Source organism: Aythya ferina (assembly GCF_964211825.1).
Source record: "Aythya ferina genome assembly, chromosome: 12".
NCBI lineage: Eukaryota > Metazoa > Chordata > Aves > Anseriformes > Anatidae > Aythya > Aythya ferina.
Genome location: NC_140308.1, coordinates 8,625,808 through 8,644,147, shown reverse-complemented (window position 1 = coordinate 8,644,147; position 18,340 = coordinate 8,625,808). Strand labels below are relative to the sequence as shown.

Here is an 18,340-nt window from a genome sequence, read left to right as displayed (position 1 = left end):
AAAGCACCAGAGAATTTGTCTGTGTGTGCTCAGAGAATGTCCTTTTGTGGCCTAATATCAGTTAATCAGGGACACTGTTTAAAGGAGGTCACGACATACAGTTTTAAGTTTTGTGATCTTCCCTGGATGACAGGTTCCTTATTGAGGTCAGCCAGGATTAATGGCTCCTGCCAGCTATTTCCCTCTAACTTCTCTTGTGTTGAAGACAAATGAAGGGCTCAGAAGACCTGCTTTTAAGAAAGCACTATAAAGCTTTTCCTGATGATTTGAAAATATTTACATAAAATGTTTTAATTTGTCCATAGTAATTTATAGTATTTTATTATGTATTTTTAAGTAATTTAAAGAAATCTGCAGTGAGAAGGAACACGTCAACAAAGGCACGTATTTTCATCTGTTACTTCAGAAAAATTCCATTGTCATGGAAATGCCCAGAACATGGAATTAGAGTTCAGCTTTGGGCATACAGGGGACAGTAAAGATTGATCCTTGTTTTGCTGCAGGCAGAGATGTGATTGGGCAGCTCAGGCAGTGCTGCTGCATTAGAGACCCACAAATGCTTTTCCTGAATTAAAGTCTTGCATTAATGATCAATTAGTATGAGCAGTGGATTTCAGCCCAATGAGAAACCCTCAAATCAGAATGCTCAATTCGTGTGGACAAACATCGTAGCTTTTGCTTAGCTGGATATTCTAAAAATGCAGATGTTAGCAAAAATACATGCTGAACTGCTGCTTAAAAGCTGAGATTTCAGTGAAGGCAATAATCTTATTTATAAAGCAGCTACTGTTTGAGGTACAGACTAACTTGCTTTTTTTTCCCCCCGCCCCTCCCTATAGTCATTGTAGTGTTGTTTGTAACACTGAAAAGGCAGAAAAAAGAACCTCTGATTGTTTTTGAAGAAGAAGATGTCCGGGAGAACATTATTACTTATGATGATGAAGGTGGAGGAGAAGAAGATACTGAAGCTTTTGACATAGCTACTTTGCAGAACCCTGATGGCATCAATGGATTTATTCCTCGTAAAGACATAAAACCTGAGTATCAGTATATGCCAAGACCAGGGCTTCGACCAGCTCCCAATAGTGTTGATGTTGATGATTTCATCAACACAAGAATACAAGAAGCTGATAATGATCCAACTGCTCCTCCGTATGACTCTATTCAGATCTACGGCTATGAAGGAAGAGGCTCAGTGGCTGGTTCACTTAGCTCGTTAGAGTCAGCGACAACAGATTCTGATTTGGACTACGACTATCTACAAAACTGGGGACCTCGATTTAAGAAACTTGCAGACTTGTATGGCTCCAAAGACACTTTTGATGATGATTCTTAACAATAAAGTTTAAGATTTGGCCTTAAGAACTGTGTCTGATGTTCTGAAGAATCCAGAAGAAATTTAAGCAGGTATTTTTTTAAAAATCAAGAAAAGTCTCATTTAAACATGTAAGTTTGACAGAAAGGATTCCTTTGATAAAAAAGGACATAAAAGTGGTAAATACTGTGAAGTACCTTTTCCTGCAAAAGGCAAATATAGAAGTTGGCTGCCAACTTCACTAGAGGAAAAATACCCACTTAAGAAATACAAAATATTTAAATGAAGGAAAATGCTAAAAGTGAACCTACAAATAAGGGAAATCTTTTATGTGTTATGAACATCTAAATCTTTTATGTCAAAGAAGCTTCCACAAATTAGAAAAGATAACAGTTCTGAGCTGTAATTTCGCCTTAAACTATGGACACTCTATATGGTAGTGCATTTTTAAACTTGAAATATATAATATTCAGCCAGCTTAAACCCATATGATGTATGTACAGTACAATGTACAATTATTATGTCTCTTGAGCATCAAACTTGTTACTGCTGATTCTTGTAAATCTTTTTGCTTATACTTTCATCTTGAACTAATACGTGCCAGATATAAAAACTCTGTCTTGTTGCAGTGGGAGGCGCCCTATTTCTATGTCATTTTTAATGTATCTATTTGTACAATTTTAAAATTCTTATTTTAGTATACATACAAATATCAGTATTCTGACATGTAAGAAATGTTACAGCATCACACTTATATTTTATGAACATTGTACTGTTGCTTTAATATGTGCTTCAATATAAGAAGCAGACTTTGAAATAAACTGATTCTTTTTTAATTCTTGTTCTGGTTATTAAGCATATAAGGAAAAACATAGTGTTTCTAATGTCCCATTTATAGTTCTGACTAATTTACTACAGTTGTGACCTTTTAATAGCCTTATTTATTATGTGTTTGTAGTTGGTTTGTTGCCTTGTTAAGTGATTATTTAAAAATCAAGTACATTTTACAAATGTTTTTTAGATTAAAAAAAAATGTAACGTCTGGTGAACATTTTGTACCCTCTCTATATACAGCTTGTGGCTGCTCCCAGAACACAGTAATAATCATCATATAATATGACTATGTTTTCTGGATTAAATTAAGTGTAATACTTTTAAATATGTCCCATGTAATATGCATTTATCTTATATCTTAGGAATTCCAGAGGTTTCAGAAATGACTTTATAAGTGGACAGGAGCACTCTGTGTTTACAGTTTACTCCAGGCTTGTGATTTCCATACCTGTGCTAAGCTTCTGCGGGTTTTAGAGACTTAAATCTGACCCAATTTAGCTATAATTTCCCTAAAGACTGTTCTACCTGACAATTACCTTACCTGAGTATTAATTAAGATTCTGGCACTTACTTTTATTTTGATTTTTTTGTTTTTGTTTACTGCATTAGAATAGCATCATCCACTGATAGGAAGACATTTTAATTTGTGATGACAGAAATACAGAGTGCTTTCAGAGTTGTTCTTTGTAATGTATGTTTTTAATCGAAAAATGATCTATAACTTTTTTTATATTAGTTCAGAATGAGCAAGGGATTGGAATATGTTCCGTGCATCAACATTTTCAGCATCTGTGTACAGCTGTAGTTGTGCTAAATTTAATATAGTTTGCTGTTTAGGGTCAGAGATCAGCAGCTGCAATATGGGAAGAGGCAATAAATAGAAGCGATATACATTTTTCTACTGTTCATTTTACAGACCCTGTCCTTCATTTGCAGTCAAGTACCAAACTGCTTGATCTGAGAGGAAATCTGATTTGTTGGTGTATTGCTTTTCTGAAGACCCCCATATGTGTAGTTAGATTAAAATTTAATTCATTAAAATTATGAATGATGTTTCAGCTCTATAATCATAACATATTCACTTGTCCCATTATATCCCTATGTTTTATAAGGCAAAGTTTGCTAAATCAGCAGATTTGCTCTACAATGTTTATTGTAATATTTCACTTTATTATAGCTGTATGCATTCTATATAATTCTATAGTTTATTATTAACTCGGTTCAAATTTCTTTGGTTGTTGATCTTTTTCTCTGTTTATAATCCAAAGAATATTTTGCTAGATTTGCACATTTCTCCATTATAAATTTAAGTAAACATTAAAAAATGAAATGAGTATCAATTTACAAATTAACAAATGGAAATAAAGTTAAAAAAAAAAAAAGTCATCTGTAGGACTCCATCCTCATTGATGCTATCTGGTTTTGTTTCACTATTGAGCAAGTTTTAGAATTAATAACTGCATTTTCTACATTTTTATGTTTGATTTTTAAGAAGGACATTGTCAACTACATTTTTAATAGTTTTAAATGCTTTGAGTTTTAGTCTCTATTGTTTGTAGCACTCTCGTAGATGCTTGGAAATAAATTTTCTTTCCCTGCTGGTTTTGTCCTTTTTCATTTGATTATTTTTCCCTTTCCCAGTGAATATGCAATTATGATAGTGCTTTATTAAGTTAGTCTTGCTAATCTCAGCCAACACTACCTCTGAAATGCTGGGAATTATACTCATTACGTATCATCTGCAGTACCCCAATGAACAGTGTGTTTTGGCAGAACGACAGGGCATTTATTTGTGTTAAACTTCACAGCAGTGGTTGCTGGAGTCTCAGGCTTATAATTTGAGTGCAAAAATCAGCCCAGCACAGCAGTGCTGGGTTAGTCCCCAACAGAAATTAGAGAAGACTGTAGGCTGGGGCTGTAGTTTGCAGCAGTGCTCCCAAGGATCTGAGCGACCTGGGAAGGGATTTACTTGCAGGAGCTACTTTAAGGTAATCTCTCTCACTGTCTGCCTGAGCTCAGGGAAGGACTGAAGCCTCACATCCATGGAAGGCCACAGAGAGATTCACTGTAACTCCAGTGGGTTTGAAGGCAAACAGTAATTAATAGGATCAGCACAACTGTGCGGCAGGTAAGTTAAGGGACACTACCAAATCCAGATAATGTTTTGGCCATATTTTCCCTCTCAGACATCCTGCTTAAGGATCATCATTTTGAGATGGAAGAGTAGGGGGAACAACAAAATTCCTTCTGATTCCATCAGTTACAGACATCAAGATGTTAACCAAGAGTAATGTTTATTTTGCGAATGGAGTACATTACGTAGATGTATGTGCTCCCATTGGCAAAAACAGTCCCCTCCTTTTCTAGCTGCTTGTCACCAGGAAAACTTGCATCTGAGCAAGGCTGACGCGTCCCCTATCTCTCATATATCCACAGTACAAATGTACACAATTTCTCTCATCACTAGCAAGAAGCAATTAGGTATGCAGGTTCAGTGCTGGTTGCTAAGGGAACTCTCAAAACCTACACTGATATGGGAGAGGAGGGTTTGTTTGGGGTTTTTTAGATTGCCTCTGTCATGTTCTTGCTTGTCAAGTAGCTTTTGATACCATGTCAAGGGGTACAATCTTGCCACCAACATTTACATGATCTTGTGCAAAATCATGCCTCAGAAACTGATATGACCACAGATGAGAAAAGCTTTTAAATAACTTACATGTTTCTTTATTCCACTCTGTTGACTGACGAAATAGAATGCTGAATCTTACGCATTGCTGCCAGTAAGCCTACAGGAAAACTGAAGAATGGGAATTTAAATCAGGCTCACAAAAAGGCAGCCTTAGTTTTCTGGGTCCCAAAAGCTTGGAATTCTTTTATGTCTTATGTCCTTATTCCATCAGAATTCTCAAAATTATGTGTTTTTTATTGAAAACTGTAGCAAATAAAAATATAAAAATAAATCTTAAAAAATAATCTAAAAATAAAATAAAAATCAGACCCTATGTAGTTTTCCACTGTGGTGAGTGATTGAAGTACAGAGGTACAGGGTACAGTAGTCAGAGATGAACAGTCAGCATCAGAATCACATTCCGTATTAATAAATAAATAAATAAATAAATAGCTTGTGTAAGGAAATAAGTGAGCTTGATAACATTAGTTAGATATCTAGAGTTAGCTCTCTGGAGCTTTGCTACTATTTTCATTAATTTGGGCTAAGATGGAGCATTGACCAGTTCTGCCTAGCCCCACCTGGAAAAATTCAAGTACCACAGAGTTCAGCTTCAAATCAAACAAGGAACTACCCGAGACAATTTGATTTAAGCCTGGCTGGCAATGGGATAGAACATATTTTGTACCTAACTCATTCAAATGTCTGGTATGTGGCTGCTCAGCAGATTTTCAAACCTGCCACCTCTGTTGTGTGCCCAGGCTCCTGGTGGCGATCCAGCTCAAAGGCCATGTAACAGCCAACAGTGCTGGACTTCTTGGTGTCTTAGTCTGACACAGGGAACAAAATGGCTTCTGGGCCTGCTCTGGGAGATGTTTTGTAGACTTTTGTGCAGCTTGTAGAGCACAACAGGCTCTGGTAGTGCCCAAGCCTGCCATTACTTAATATTAATCTCAGTATTTGATAGGAAAAGCTGTTTAAAATCCTTGACTGTTTGAGCTGGTGTGATTGAACACTGAAGTCACAAGAACAATTTTAACCAACTGGGACCTCCTCTCAAGTGAGATTCATTGTCATTTGAAAAACATCTCTTGTAGTTCTGAATAAAATCCTAGCCCTCTTGTCTAGAGGTGTTTGATTATGGGGTGGTCAACAAGCAAAAAACATATTTATTTCAACTGACCAAATCCACATGCTGTTGCTCAGGCTTTTCTGCAAGTGAAGGCCTTCTTTTGTTGTTACTGTTTGTGGCTTCTTTTCTAAACTTCATGTTATTCCATGACTCCTTAACTCACCGCTCTAGTAGGCCTTGCAGATATACCAGTCACCTCACAGAGCTTCTTTTTAGATATGAAGTGCTGCTGTACTGTTCTTTGAGGTACATGTAGGTTCTAATGGGGCTGGGGGGGTGGGGTTACTTTAAAGCCATGAAACATTCTCTTCCACTACTGCAAAGCTGTCTGTCTATGTCCCTGTGCTGTGCTGAGTACCCTATCGGGGGGGGGGGGGGGGGGGCTAAGGAGCAATTTTTCAGGGAGTAATAAACTCACTTGTACTTGGCAGGATGGCTTTAGAAGCCCCTCTGCCCCCCCTACTGCTGAAGACAGCCTTCCTTCCAGGAGGCTGCTCTCTCCCTGTTGCCGCCCAAGCTCGTATTTTCCTTCTTATTAGTGTACTGAAGAAAGTCATCATTAATCAAATGCAAGCACATTTAGCAAAGTTCAATGTGTATGAAAAATTTATGTCAACCTTTAGGCTCTATGACAGCCCCAAGGCTTCACTTAATAAGTTCTATAATGACTTACTGTTAATGGCCGATTCACATTATCTCTTTGAGGTCTATTGGGCCTTTCAGTAACATTTTCTATTATTGATTATGGAGCTGTTGCACATTATCCAGACATATAAGCAAAACTGTTGTTTATGTTCTTTGCTTTCTAAAATGGAAATGTGGATGCATTAAACTATAAAAAGTCATACAACGTAATTTTCTCTCTTTCATGTTTTGTGGCCCCAGTGTAGTGGAACAGTGAAAGAAAGAGTGTAGCCATTTGGGGGGACTGGCAAAAATCTCTTAAAAATTACGAGAAGTTTGACATATCTTGTTCACAGATTTAGCAGAACTCTACACTTCAAAAACCATCAGCATCCAACCATCTATCAATCACCCTTGCTAACAGTCTCAGAAGAGGTAAAGACAGAATGGCTGACTGCCCTAGGTTCTGCAGCTTTGGTCACTAATGAGTCATATTTAATTTCGGACATTTAATTTCTTTCTGAATTTTATGTGGAAAAAAATACATTTCAAAGGGAAATGTTTCTGTCAACCGAGCACTGCCTATTTCTGTGGCTTTACACAATGATCCAGCAAACGTTTTTCACTAACCACAATCTCTCAAAATTGTTCAGTGCTCATAATTGTGGTATTATTTTCTAAAGCCTAGATCTTGTATATGCTTACTATTTAGGACAATGTTTACTACTGTGAATAAATGGTAGCACTCATAATAGTAAGTATAATGAGGTAACACTACTGTAATCTAAGTGCTCCCTCACTACTGGAAGCTAATATCTCACACTGTGTTGGAACATCGTTAAATGAAAGAATATGAGCACTTTATGTGCCTACACATACTGCTACTGCACTGCAGACTCTACTCTGAAGTGCCCGGTGTCATGTAAAACTCCTTTCATGGAGAAAAATTCCTCCAATAACACCTAAGCATCTCACTAAGAACTGATAAAATGGCATATTTCTTTGTCATGGCCACCCAAAGAGAACTGATTGCATGTTTCATTCATGTAAGTAACAATATGCAACTGTAGTAAGGAGGAAAAAATAGAAGAGGGAAATAAATAAAGCCATAGTACTTTAAAACATTTTGAAAAAGCAAGAAGAAAGCTACAGGAATTCATTGTATTGAGAGATACTGTAAATTGCCAGCCAGGTCAGCACCTACTATTGAGCTACTCAAACACGTAAATCAAAACAGGTGATGTATTTCTATCTTGTTCCCCCCTTCACCTTTCCCATCACACTTGCAAAATCAAACTTGATCCAAGTGCAGAGACACAAGGTCAGAAGCCATCTTCCTGAACACACGTGCACACCAGCACCTAGAGATCACATATGAGGCATTTTTTGATGTGCTTAATGGTGCATAGTAAAACCTCCAGGTACTAACAGGGTAAGTCTAATAAATATGTGGCATTGCTTTTGCGTTACCTGTCTCATGTTTGTGATTCAGGACCAGCTGCTCCGTGGTGAAAGAAGTGGATGAGCACAGTCAGAATTCTTCTGGCTGCTTTTCAAGTGAGATCACAGTATAAACAAGCTACTTATCACCAAACTCTTTAAAGAATTAAAAGCTGTGCATAACCCTGCATATTCCAAGGAGACTATTGCTGGTAAACTGCTCTCAGCCATAGCAGATAATCAGAAACTTTTGCAAGCAATCTTTGCTATTAACAGTGCTTCAGAATAAAGAAGGCATCTGTACTCGACTGTAATAAAAAAAACTAGTGCAAAATGTCTGCATGATAATAACAGAGACCACAGTTTTAATGAGACTTGGGAAAAAGAAAGGCTAGAATTTCTGAATGTTTATTTGCCCTTGGTGGATTATGAGGTAATGTGAAAGTCCCTGCTTTTTTTTGCATAGAGGTCAATACGGAGTTGGACTAATAAAAGAGCATTAGACTCCCAGTGCACCTATAAAGTTCAGAACCTAAACTAACCCTCCCAGCTCAGTGCGTGAAGCAACATGACAGCGATTCATTGCAGAAGTGGCCCCTTCCCATTGCACGTACAAAAGGTGAACCAAATTTCAGCAACAGTCAGCTGTTCTGTTTATTTGGCAGCAAGAAGGTTACTGTAATAATCTGTCTCCTATAGCCCAGAGTATGTCCTTTCTTGTGACCTTCCTCATAAGCCTCAGGCTTTATCATTCTTTGCTACCAATTTGTGTTGGCTGCAGAGTCTAAGGGCAAAATTTATGAGATATTCCTGGGCATCACAAACTGCAATATTCACTGACGGATGAGCGATTCAGGGCTCCCCCTGGCACAGGGCACCCACGTGGGACTGATGCTTCGGGCAGCACCATCTTGGGGCAGTGTGGCTGTGCCAAGGGCAGAGCTGGAGCTGCCACATTAGCAATGTGCTGTGACCAACTGCATCAAAAAAAAACACAACACCCCCAATCCCCAGGCCTTGTTTCAGTTCTGGGAATCAAGAAGCAGATGAGAAGCATTTCTATGAAGGCAGCATGCACGTAAAGGAGAGGCAGCAGAAGAGGTGCTGAAGCCAAGGTAGCAGGGAACCCCTACTTCACTATTTGTCTTGAAAGGTGTTATAGCGAAGAGCAGGAGGAAAAAAAGATTCAGACCATTTTGTGGCTGATTGGTATGCAGTGATATATGAAGTGAAAAAGAAGCCTACAAGACAATGAAGCTAATCTGAGCATGAATGAAGGTACAAAAGGGGCTCAGTTCTCAATGCTCTCCTTGGTCTCCATTCTCCAGCCACCACTTTGCCATGACAGAGACCCGACACCAAAGCACAGGCATGGGAGACAAGGCAAAGTGGGGAAAAGGTTTGCTTTGTATCACCTGTGCTATTTGCATCAGCTGTGCTATTGAAAAAAAAAACAAACAGCTGTTCTGAGGTGCAGCAGATTGAAGGCCCCCATTCAGGAGACCTGGCAGTGTGACATTTTGAAGGATCTAGACCATTGCTGACTTCAAATATAACCTTGCAGCTTTTAGAATCCCTTTCTCTCATAATCCTACTCATCTTTAGAAATAGTGATGGACCCCCAGAAAATGTTCCTTGGCTCTCTGCCGGGCTCCTTTCCAGTTGTGTTGTGGTCAGGTCAGCCCTGTGGGTTAATACGCCTCTGCTGTCACAGCTGTGGGGGGGCAGAGCAGAGCACTGCTATAAAGCATCATACATCCTTTAAGCGCTCAGATCATGAAAGCTTTCTCATTCACAGCTGAATAGCATTGAAGTGGGGTGTCCAGCAGGTAAAAGATTGTTGAACTTAGTGGGCCAAATTCAGTTATTTATCTGCCAAAGAGTTTCTATATCTTTCTCAGAAACAACAGTATTAGTCATTGTCTGTCATTTTTGAACCCTGAAATTATTTAAACTCAGAAGACTTTATTGTTTGAGTTGTGTTATTAGACTTGACTTTCTGACAAATGAACACCTCAGCTATTTGAGATCTCCAGGCAGTTCTGCATACGTCTCACCCCCAACACACACAGAGACCCCCCCCCCCCCACACACACACACTCTATTCATGCTACTCACTAGAAAGATGCACAATTTGGCCTCTCTCTCTCTAAATTTTTATTTATTTTCCTGAAAGATGCTATTTTCTTGCTTGATCTTCTTCAGATTACATTTAAAATGTATTCTGCTTGCCACCCTGTGTACTCCATTAATACCTTTGCCACCAGCATCCAGCACTCAGTGTATTACTTTCCATTAAGAAAATTTACGGTACAGATTTAATTTATTTCAGTTAAAGATCACTGTTGTCATGGAGGAGCGTAATATCACACTCACCTGTTTGATGAATTAACAGGCTAAATACTAAATCATTGCTCACTTCTGCAGGTCCTCCTGGTTCCCTTGTAGGAGGTTTAAGGAGCACTGAGATTGCCTGAGCAATGAGGGAAAAGTCTGTGAAGTTTAGGGACCACACTGATCAACAAAAAGGCCAGAAGAATCACTACAGTTATGCTAGGGGAAAAGATGGCCATATGCAAATTTAATGCAGAATAGTCTCATCCTGCCAAAGAAAAGAAAAAGGAAAACACAGAAGGTTTTAGGGGCTGCCAGTACATATTATTCAACTTTCATTAACTCTCCTAAGAGCAAGCCACAGAATTGAATTTGGAGTCTTACTGCAACTCTAAAATGCAGCCCATCTGCTTTCCATCCCAAACAATGGATGGGCCAACATTTATGCCAAAAAATTTGTCCTAGGATTTGAAGGTTTAAATGGCTGTTACCTAAAAATCTGGTGCAACTCCCTCTTTCAGAAATACATTTAGAAGAGCATTTTGTGTTCAGGCTTCTTATGTGTTTGAACACTGCTTGAAATGATTCAGGAGTTTTGCTTGACAAACGGTTGCTGTGATCCAAGGCCCATATGGCTTGTTTTGGAGTGTGTAAAGGTCACTGCTTCTGTTAATACAACTAGTACAAATACTTCCCTGCCATCTGACGATGTTCCTCCTTATTCAGATTGGCAGCCATTTCCCCCCCACAATCTGGAATTTCCTTTCAACGTGGGTTGTTGAAGTGGAGATGATAACAGTTTTAAAATCAAAGGTTGAATGCTTCTGTTGAGTTATACTTGGAACCGACCATGTTCTGTACAGTGAGAACATCCCATATGGAAAGGACATATGTGTTGGATACAATAATACATAAATAGTGGATGCAATTTTACATAACCCTTATATTCTTATAACTGTCACATATACTTCTGTAATGAGATAGGTGAAATAGAAGACTTTGAAACTGATATTTAAGTCCATATGTCAAAAGCTTACACAATAAATAGGCGTTTTTAAAAAAAGATTTAGTAGTTTAATTATTTTTCAAACATTTGCATTGGCGTAAGACACCTTTGAAAACCCTGTTGAACTGTCCTAACGAAATAACACTGTAGACAGCACCACAACTACACACTGTGATATCCACCTCCAAAACACAAACACACTCACACACATCCTTTTTTTTTTTTTTTTCCCCTGGGTTAGTGCTTTCAAAAATGTTAAGTTTTCAAAGGAGCAGAGTTGAAAAGTTTCAGTGAAAATTCAGAGCCAAGATTAAAAGAATACTGACAACAGCTTTTGTTATGAAGTTTCAGCATGGCTATGATTTGGAGCAGGGATGTGGAACCTGGCAGGAGGATAACCATGTCGTCACTGATTTACACTTAGCTCTCCCTGAGAAAACCCATCCAAATGTAGAAAACATATAAGCTTCAGAGGGGGAAAAAAAAGTCTCAGTTTGCAGATGCTCAGAAAAGACCTGTTAGTACTTGGCAGCTAAATTCTTTAAAGAGTCTGGGCAACAAATGCGCCCGTCCTCCCCATACCCTGCCCAGACTCTGCATCAGCCCCCACAGATGACTGTGAGCACAGAGTTGGCTACAATGAGAGTTAAAACAGGATGGGAGTGGGCTCAGTATTATCCAACACAATAACATTTCTGTTTATTTTAAAGGAGTTTAAGCAAGTTTTCTCATGTCAAGAAATCACAGACATTTTACAAACCTGCGTTGCTCAGTTTCAGAAGTCAGGGAACAGTGACAATACGTGTCACACTCAAAGTAAATTAGTTACAATCACGTTTTCCTCATGTCCACTTAGTCAACAACCATTTCCAGTTGTCTGAGTATTTGTTTTCCCTCTACTGACCAAAACACTGGAACTAGTTTTGCTGGAAACATTTTTTAAACTTCTTTCTTTTTTTTTTTATTCTTCTGTCAGTAAAGATAAAATAATGAAATTGCTTTGTGATACCGTTTTATTCTTACTTTCTGGGGAGGAGGTCTGTGGAAATACATTATTCTCTTAACAGATGTTCTATAGAGATGTCAGCTGTCAGCTGAAGACCCACACCGTTTGTGGCCATGTGGTTACGACAGTCACATCAAGTGATAGAAATGTAGCTGCCCATTTCAGCAGCACTTCCATAGCCAACAAGCCTTATAAGAGAAATCCACATGCTTATTATATGCTTTTTCATATCTCTGATTAAAAATTAGCTGAGTGTTTTAACTGAGCTGTGTGCCAATAGCATATAAAGGAAGCATTTAAGAGACTTCAAAGTTGTGTTGGTGCCTAGTACAGGCTTCAAAAGAACCCTAAATCTGAAGTGCCCTTTTTTCAAAGCATTTCCCAAGATTCTCCCTTTAAGCGAAGCTGTGCTCCATGAACCTATTTTAAAGTTTCCTTCTTCTTGTGGAACTAAGCAATTTTTTGTTTGCTTGTTTGTTTGTTTCCTATCTAAATAATTGAAAATGCTGTGAATCAAACTGGGTGGAAAAAAATCCTACAGTGAATTTCAATGGCCAGAGCCAGGCTATTAAAGAATAGATTAACACTGCAGAATGGAAGTATTTTAACCAGCATGACCACTGCAAACTGAAATCTAGCTTGCCGCACGCTACCAGGGAGCAAGAGTGCATGTTCTTGTTTAAAGAGTGATTCCTTAATCAACAAATTTACAGCTTTACAGCGCTGTGAAACAGCAACAAAAAAGACCTCCTATGCACTGCCAAGCAATGTTACCTAGAACAGACTTCATTTATGTTCTTATTACAACCTTATTATAATAATAATTGACATGGCTAGGCCATTACACTAAATTAGTAGGGGTTTTCACACCCACCCAAAATGAAAGAACAGATTTCCATAGGTTCCTTCTAGAAACCACTGGGGTAGTTCTGGGGGAGCTGCTAAAAGCCTTCCAGTGCATGCCTGCTGTTCGCCCCCCAGTCTCCTTGTACCATCTCTTGTGCTCATCCAACCTTCTGTGCCTTTTAAGTGGCAGATTTTTATTTTTATTTTTATTTTTTTGACATTCATTTAATTTCTGGCTGGTTTAATGAGCTGAAATGATAAAGCAATAAGAAAATGAACTAAATAACAAAATTTTCTGGAAGCTGCCCAAATTAGATGCAATGTTTTACTCACTGTGATGACGCCCATTCTTACTGAATCTTCTGATCACTGCAGGGATGTGCTCTCACAGACGCAAAACGAAAATCCTGTATCCCTTTGACCAGTTCATGGCTGATTCTGAAAGTGATCCTGTCTGTTGTCTTTTACATCTTACCCTTTAAAAATATTCAGAGATACTGTGAGGCTTGTTGCACGATGAATTTCCAAGCAAAAATGTTTCTACTTCTTTTTAATGTACATATCATTGACTCACACTGACACATGTGCATATAACTTTGGATTTCCAACAGATTACTGTATATTTTGGCAGCCTTCAGTTATATGCTATTAAATTACGTGTTTTTGTAGGACTTACTAATTGTATTGATATCCTTTAAACATTGCTCCTATAGCAACTGTTGAACTCTATGGCACTTTGAGCAACCAGAAATTTACACACTAAATCTTAGCTGATTATTTAAATAGCAGTAACTACTGTAGTTTTAAAAAGAAAGAATAATACCAAAAACAGCGCATTGCTTTACCATCACCCCATTGTAACAATCTTCAAATACCCATCTCTCCAGCCTGTCGCTAGACTGGACATCTCAATAGATGCAGCTTGTTTTTATTTTTTTCTCTCTACCCCTCCTTCCCCCACCCCTCTCTGATTTCTATTCCTTTTGGTTGCAGAGGAACGGAAATCTGACAAAATGCTTAAAAAAAAAGGCCCAGCATTTATTATTTTTTAAAATCTCAGTGTTTTCAGCTCATCACTTCAGAAGGCCTGACATGCTGCTTTTTATCTCTTGGGGTTGGCACTTTGGGAATCAGATTTCATTACAATAAGAAAACAGGTGTCATTTATGTTCTTAAGTTTATTTAATTTTTTTATATCACTGCATAAATTGCATCTGTCTTTCTGCTATAATATAAAACAGAAACCCTGAGCACTATTTCCTGATTATTCTACATCATTTTTCTTAGGAGAAGGACCATTCCCCTGTCCTGGTCAAACTCTAATTAACAAAGAGATAGCATCACTGTAAAATTGTGCAATTCCTATTTTACATAATGTTTAGTGTATACTGCTGCCCTTCACTGTCAAAGTAATACTGCCTGTTTTAGCACAAAGATATCTGCATTTCTGTATCTTTTACCAATTCTGCAAAGGCTTAATGAATGGAAAGTTCTTTGAAAAGCTGTAGATAAAAGGCAATTCTGAAGTCAGTCATTAGTAGTAAATACCCTCATCAAAATTTCTTTTGCTAATCCTTTATCCTCTAGCTGCGCAGGCTGCGCTGACAGGACAAAACTACCATTCCATCAAGGTTATTCTAATGTTAACTTACGGATGGCAACTGTAAGAGTCACCCATATATATAACTCTGCTGGCATGAATGTTACCCTCTCACCAAATTTGGTCAGTTAAAAGTGTGCCACCTTAACACTACAGATCAATAGCAAAAAGAAATTCATAGTCTTTCTAATAGTCTCACCATTAAAACTAATATTGTGTAACTGGAAATCAACTGCTTCAATTAATGGGAATATATGGCTTCATTTTGTAGGCACAACCTTTACATTTGAGCACTCAGTGACATATGGGTTCCCACTGGTGCTATAATTACACCATGCCTAAAAGTCATCATTAGTTTAAAATGTGGAGGTACTATTTTTTTATAATGAACAATCTTGTGCCGGTTAAGAGTGCATGAGTCTTTTCTTTTAGCACCAGTTTCAATAGAACTCATTCATTTAGTTCACAGTTTCTCCAGTGGCTGCTACATACCCCTTGGTGTCAGCGTGGGATTTCCAGGCTGACAGCTGTACCTGTGAATCGCAGTTACAATGGTCCTCTTTAAAACGCTCTGTGATGGTAAGACAACACTGTATTGTTTTCCATTGGGTCAATGGTAACGTCATCTCTAGCACAGTAATTAAAATTCTGCGCCCCAACAGTCCTCCCTTGCAAGAAGGAAACGGGAACGGGAATGTTTAACACAGGCAGAAGGCAAAAAGGGACTAATTGAGACCAGTCCCATGGGGCTTTGAAAAAATGTATGGCTGAGACACTGGCAGTAACATGGGGCGAGCAACCATCAGAGCGCCAAGGACAAAAAGCCCTTCTGAGTGCCTAACTGGAGCTGCGAAGGATGCGGTATGGACAACATTCAAAAAAGTTGTTCTTGTCTTAGGTGCCCATATCAAACCACAGCACCATGACATAGGGCTGCATTGGCTCACTGTTCAAATCACCTCAGAAATAATTGGTTGACTGGTTCCTTTTGGAATTGGAAAAAAAAAAGGCAGATTTATCAGAACAATGTTTTTAGACGGTTTGGAGGGAATAGGAATGGACTGGGAGCTTAACAGGAAATCTGAGCATTTACTTTGATCTGAAATGAACACTTCATTTTGCATTTCAGTATTTTAAGGAGTCTTTTGTGTGGTTCAGAGGGAAAGTTTACATAAACTTGAGAGAAACTTCCAAATGAAAACTAATGCAAATCAAAAACAGAGATGTGTTTAAGACCTGTCAACATGAAATGTTTTGATATTTATAAAGTTTTGTGTTAGTTTTTCTTGGGCATGAATATTTCAATGAAAGCAATATGTGATTTGAAAATGCACATCAGTGTCAAGTGCCTGCATTTTTAACAAAGTTCTAGCCTTTTGGTTCTGCATCTAGTTGGTTGTGGGTCTTGCAGATCTTTCAGCCACACCATTTTGTTACCTCAGACAACCACTGTAACTTTGAGATTGAAAACCACAGTCAGATTTCCAAAGATGCAGTAGAGAGGCATTGATATTGCTTAAATCAGAGAAAAACCGTTGTGTATATTTGTCCTGTCCGTAACGCTGAATACTATGAAAGACCTGGAAGTCTTAAAAGTATTTGAGCTTTAGGTCTGTGGAGCCGAAAAAGCATTTTTTATTAAGCTACATGCGGTATTAAATGGTGGGAAACACCAATCAGCCCACTCCATCCCTTTCACTATGGAGGCACTGCCATTGTCTCCTATTGTCTACTAAATGGTTTGTGTCAGTGGTTTTTACATCTTCTACTCCTCATCAAGCAGCTACCCTTTGGTCAACAAAGCCTTTGAGCTAGCATTCCCCGCTGTACCAATGAGGACTATTGTCATAGTGTTGCTTGCAAAGGCCAAGACGTGGCTGTAGGCAGAAATCTAGAACACCCAGGTGGAAAGGTGCGTGAGGGCCGTGGCAGGACTTTTGCTTGTGCCAGATGTGCATGCTGTTCTTTCCTAGAGAGCTACTGAGTTCTTTTCAATGGCCTAATGCTGTGTGTTATTTCTTGCACCCACTCACTTGGCTGTCATTCAGCTTCATTTTATATATGATGTAGAGAAGACTAAGGTCAGAGAGAGCAACTAGTCTGAAGGAAGGAAATGTTCCTTCAGGGAGACAAGGGCAGGTAGGAGAACACTGAGCTGTAGGAGACCGCTATGCAGTCAGGCACCACCTCTAGCAGACTCAGCATGGGATCCCACAGGACCTTGTCTGAGCTAATGGTGCAAGACACTATAGGAAGGGAAGTCGTCATGACTCATGATTGCTATGTGAAATATTTGTGTGCACAGTCTGTGTACCTCTGGTTAACAGTCTGCAAGAAGTCCCCGTAGGTATTTGAGCCACATGAATCCTCCTTCCTTATTTTCCAGAGATTCCTTTCCAATTAAGAATGCTGCAGCTTTGATGCAGCTTTGACATTTGATGTGCAGATCTCTAACTACTTATAAGCATCACCCAGCTCCCTCACCGCTACCTCGGGAGTGTTTCCCCAGCCCACACACACACTTCCCTCCCAGGAGCGCTCGCCGTAATGCGGCCGGCGCAGCCTTCCAGCACACTAACCTACATTTCCCTGCAGCTCCCAGCCCGCATGGCGCTGAGCCCGCCACGCTCCCAGCCTCCCACGCACGTCCCTGCTCTCCCGGCTGCCTCAGCCGGAGCTCCAAGTGCTCTCGCACCGGCAGAGCAGAATAGATATCCGTTCTTACCAGATTTCACCTGGTAGATCCAAGTAAAAATCCCTTAGGACAGTCATTAGGCAGTGTTAATTATGGCAATCAGCCTACCCAGTCTGACCTAATTATAAATAATTAGCTTATCCCTTTATTTCCAAACCTCTCTCCCTAGTGAGACTGCACTTTTAAGAGTTTTAAACTCTCAAAACTCCCCTCACAGATTTGCTTTGCAGTTGTAACAACCTTGACATTAAAGGCATAAGGCTGTAAGAAAGGGATGTTGAACATCTTCTAGGTCTGTGTCTCAAAACTTAAAGAATTACAAGCGTTATTTCTCAGGCTGTAGGTGGTGCCTTTCACTTGTGCAAGGCATCTAGTTTTTTGTTTTTTGTTGGTTTTGTTTTTAAATAAGCAGCAAAATTCATACTCATTTGCCAAACAAAACAAAACAACACAAAACCAAAAAAAAAACACCCTTGTCTTAAATACCTCTTTAAAATCTTGTGCTTTTGGAATAGCTGATTACAGTGATGCTTCTCAGAGCCATTGTAGCAAAGAAAGCAAGTGCAACATGAACTACAATTCTTTGCAGTTGTGCCACATTTTGTTTATGTTAGTGACAATAGTGTTAAATAAACAACTTAATTTTCTGTTAGCGAAAGAATGCAGTATTTTTATGTTTGTTGCTTCAAGCAACAAAGATTTGTCTCTGTAAATTGATATTTACTAATCCACAATTTATGTTGAAAGACCAACTCTGGGTGAAACTGTCTTGTTCTCCAAGTTTATTTTTTGTTGCTCTCCCATTGCATTTTGAAATCGAGCACAACACATGTGGGTTAC

At 38.9% G+C, this 18,340-nt stretch overlaps 1 protein-coding gene and 1 long non-coding RNA gene across 17 annotated transcripts in view; one reads left to right on the top strand and one right to left on the bottom strand.

Annotated features, from left to right (window-relative positions):
* Positions 1-3,748, top strand: part of CDH11 (cadherin 11) — a 464,760-nt gene extending 461,012 nt beyond the window's left edge. For all 10 annotated transcript variants that reach the window (XM_084533758.1, XM_084533751.1, XM_084533754.1 and 7 more), the window contains one exon: positions 840-3,748. In XM_084533758.1, the coding sequence (XP_084389884.1) occupies positions 840-1,336 (497 nt within the window). In that variant the 3' untranslated portion in view covers positions 1,337-3,748. The remainder of the gene's footprint in view (positions 1-839) is intronic.
* Positions 1-18,340, bottom strand: part of LOC311443514 — a 118,223-nt gene that overhangs the window by 5,469 nt on the left and 94,414 nt on the right. For all 7 annotated transcript variants that reach the window (XR_014697297.1, XR_014697298.1, XR_014697299.1 and 4 more), the window contains one exon: positions 13,539-13,681. This is a non-coding gene — a long non-coding RNA (uncharacterized lncRNA). The remainder of the gene's footprint in view (positions 1-13,538; positions 13,682-18,340) is intronic.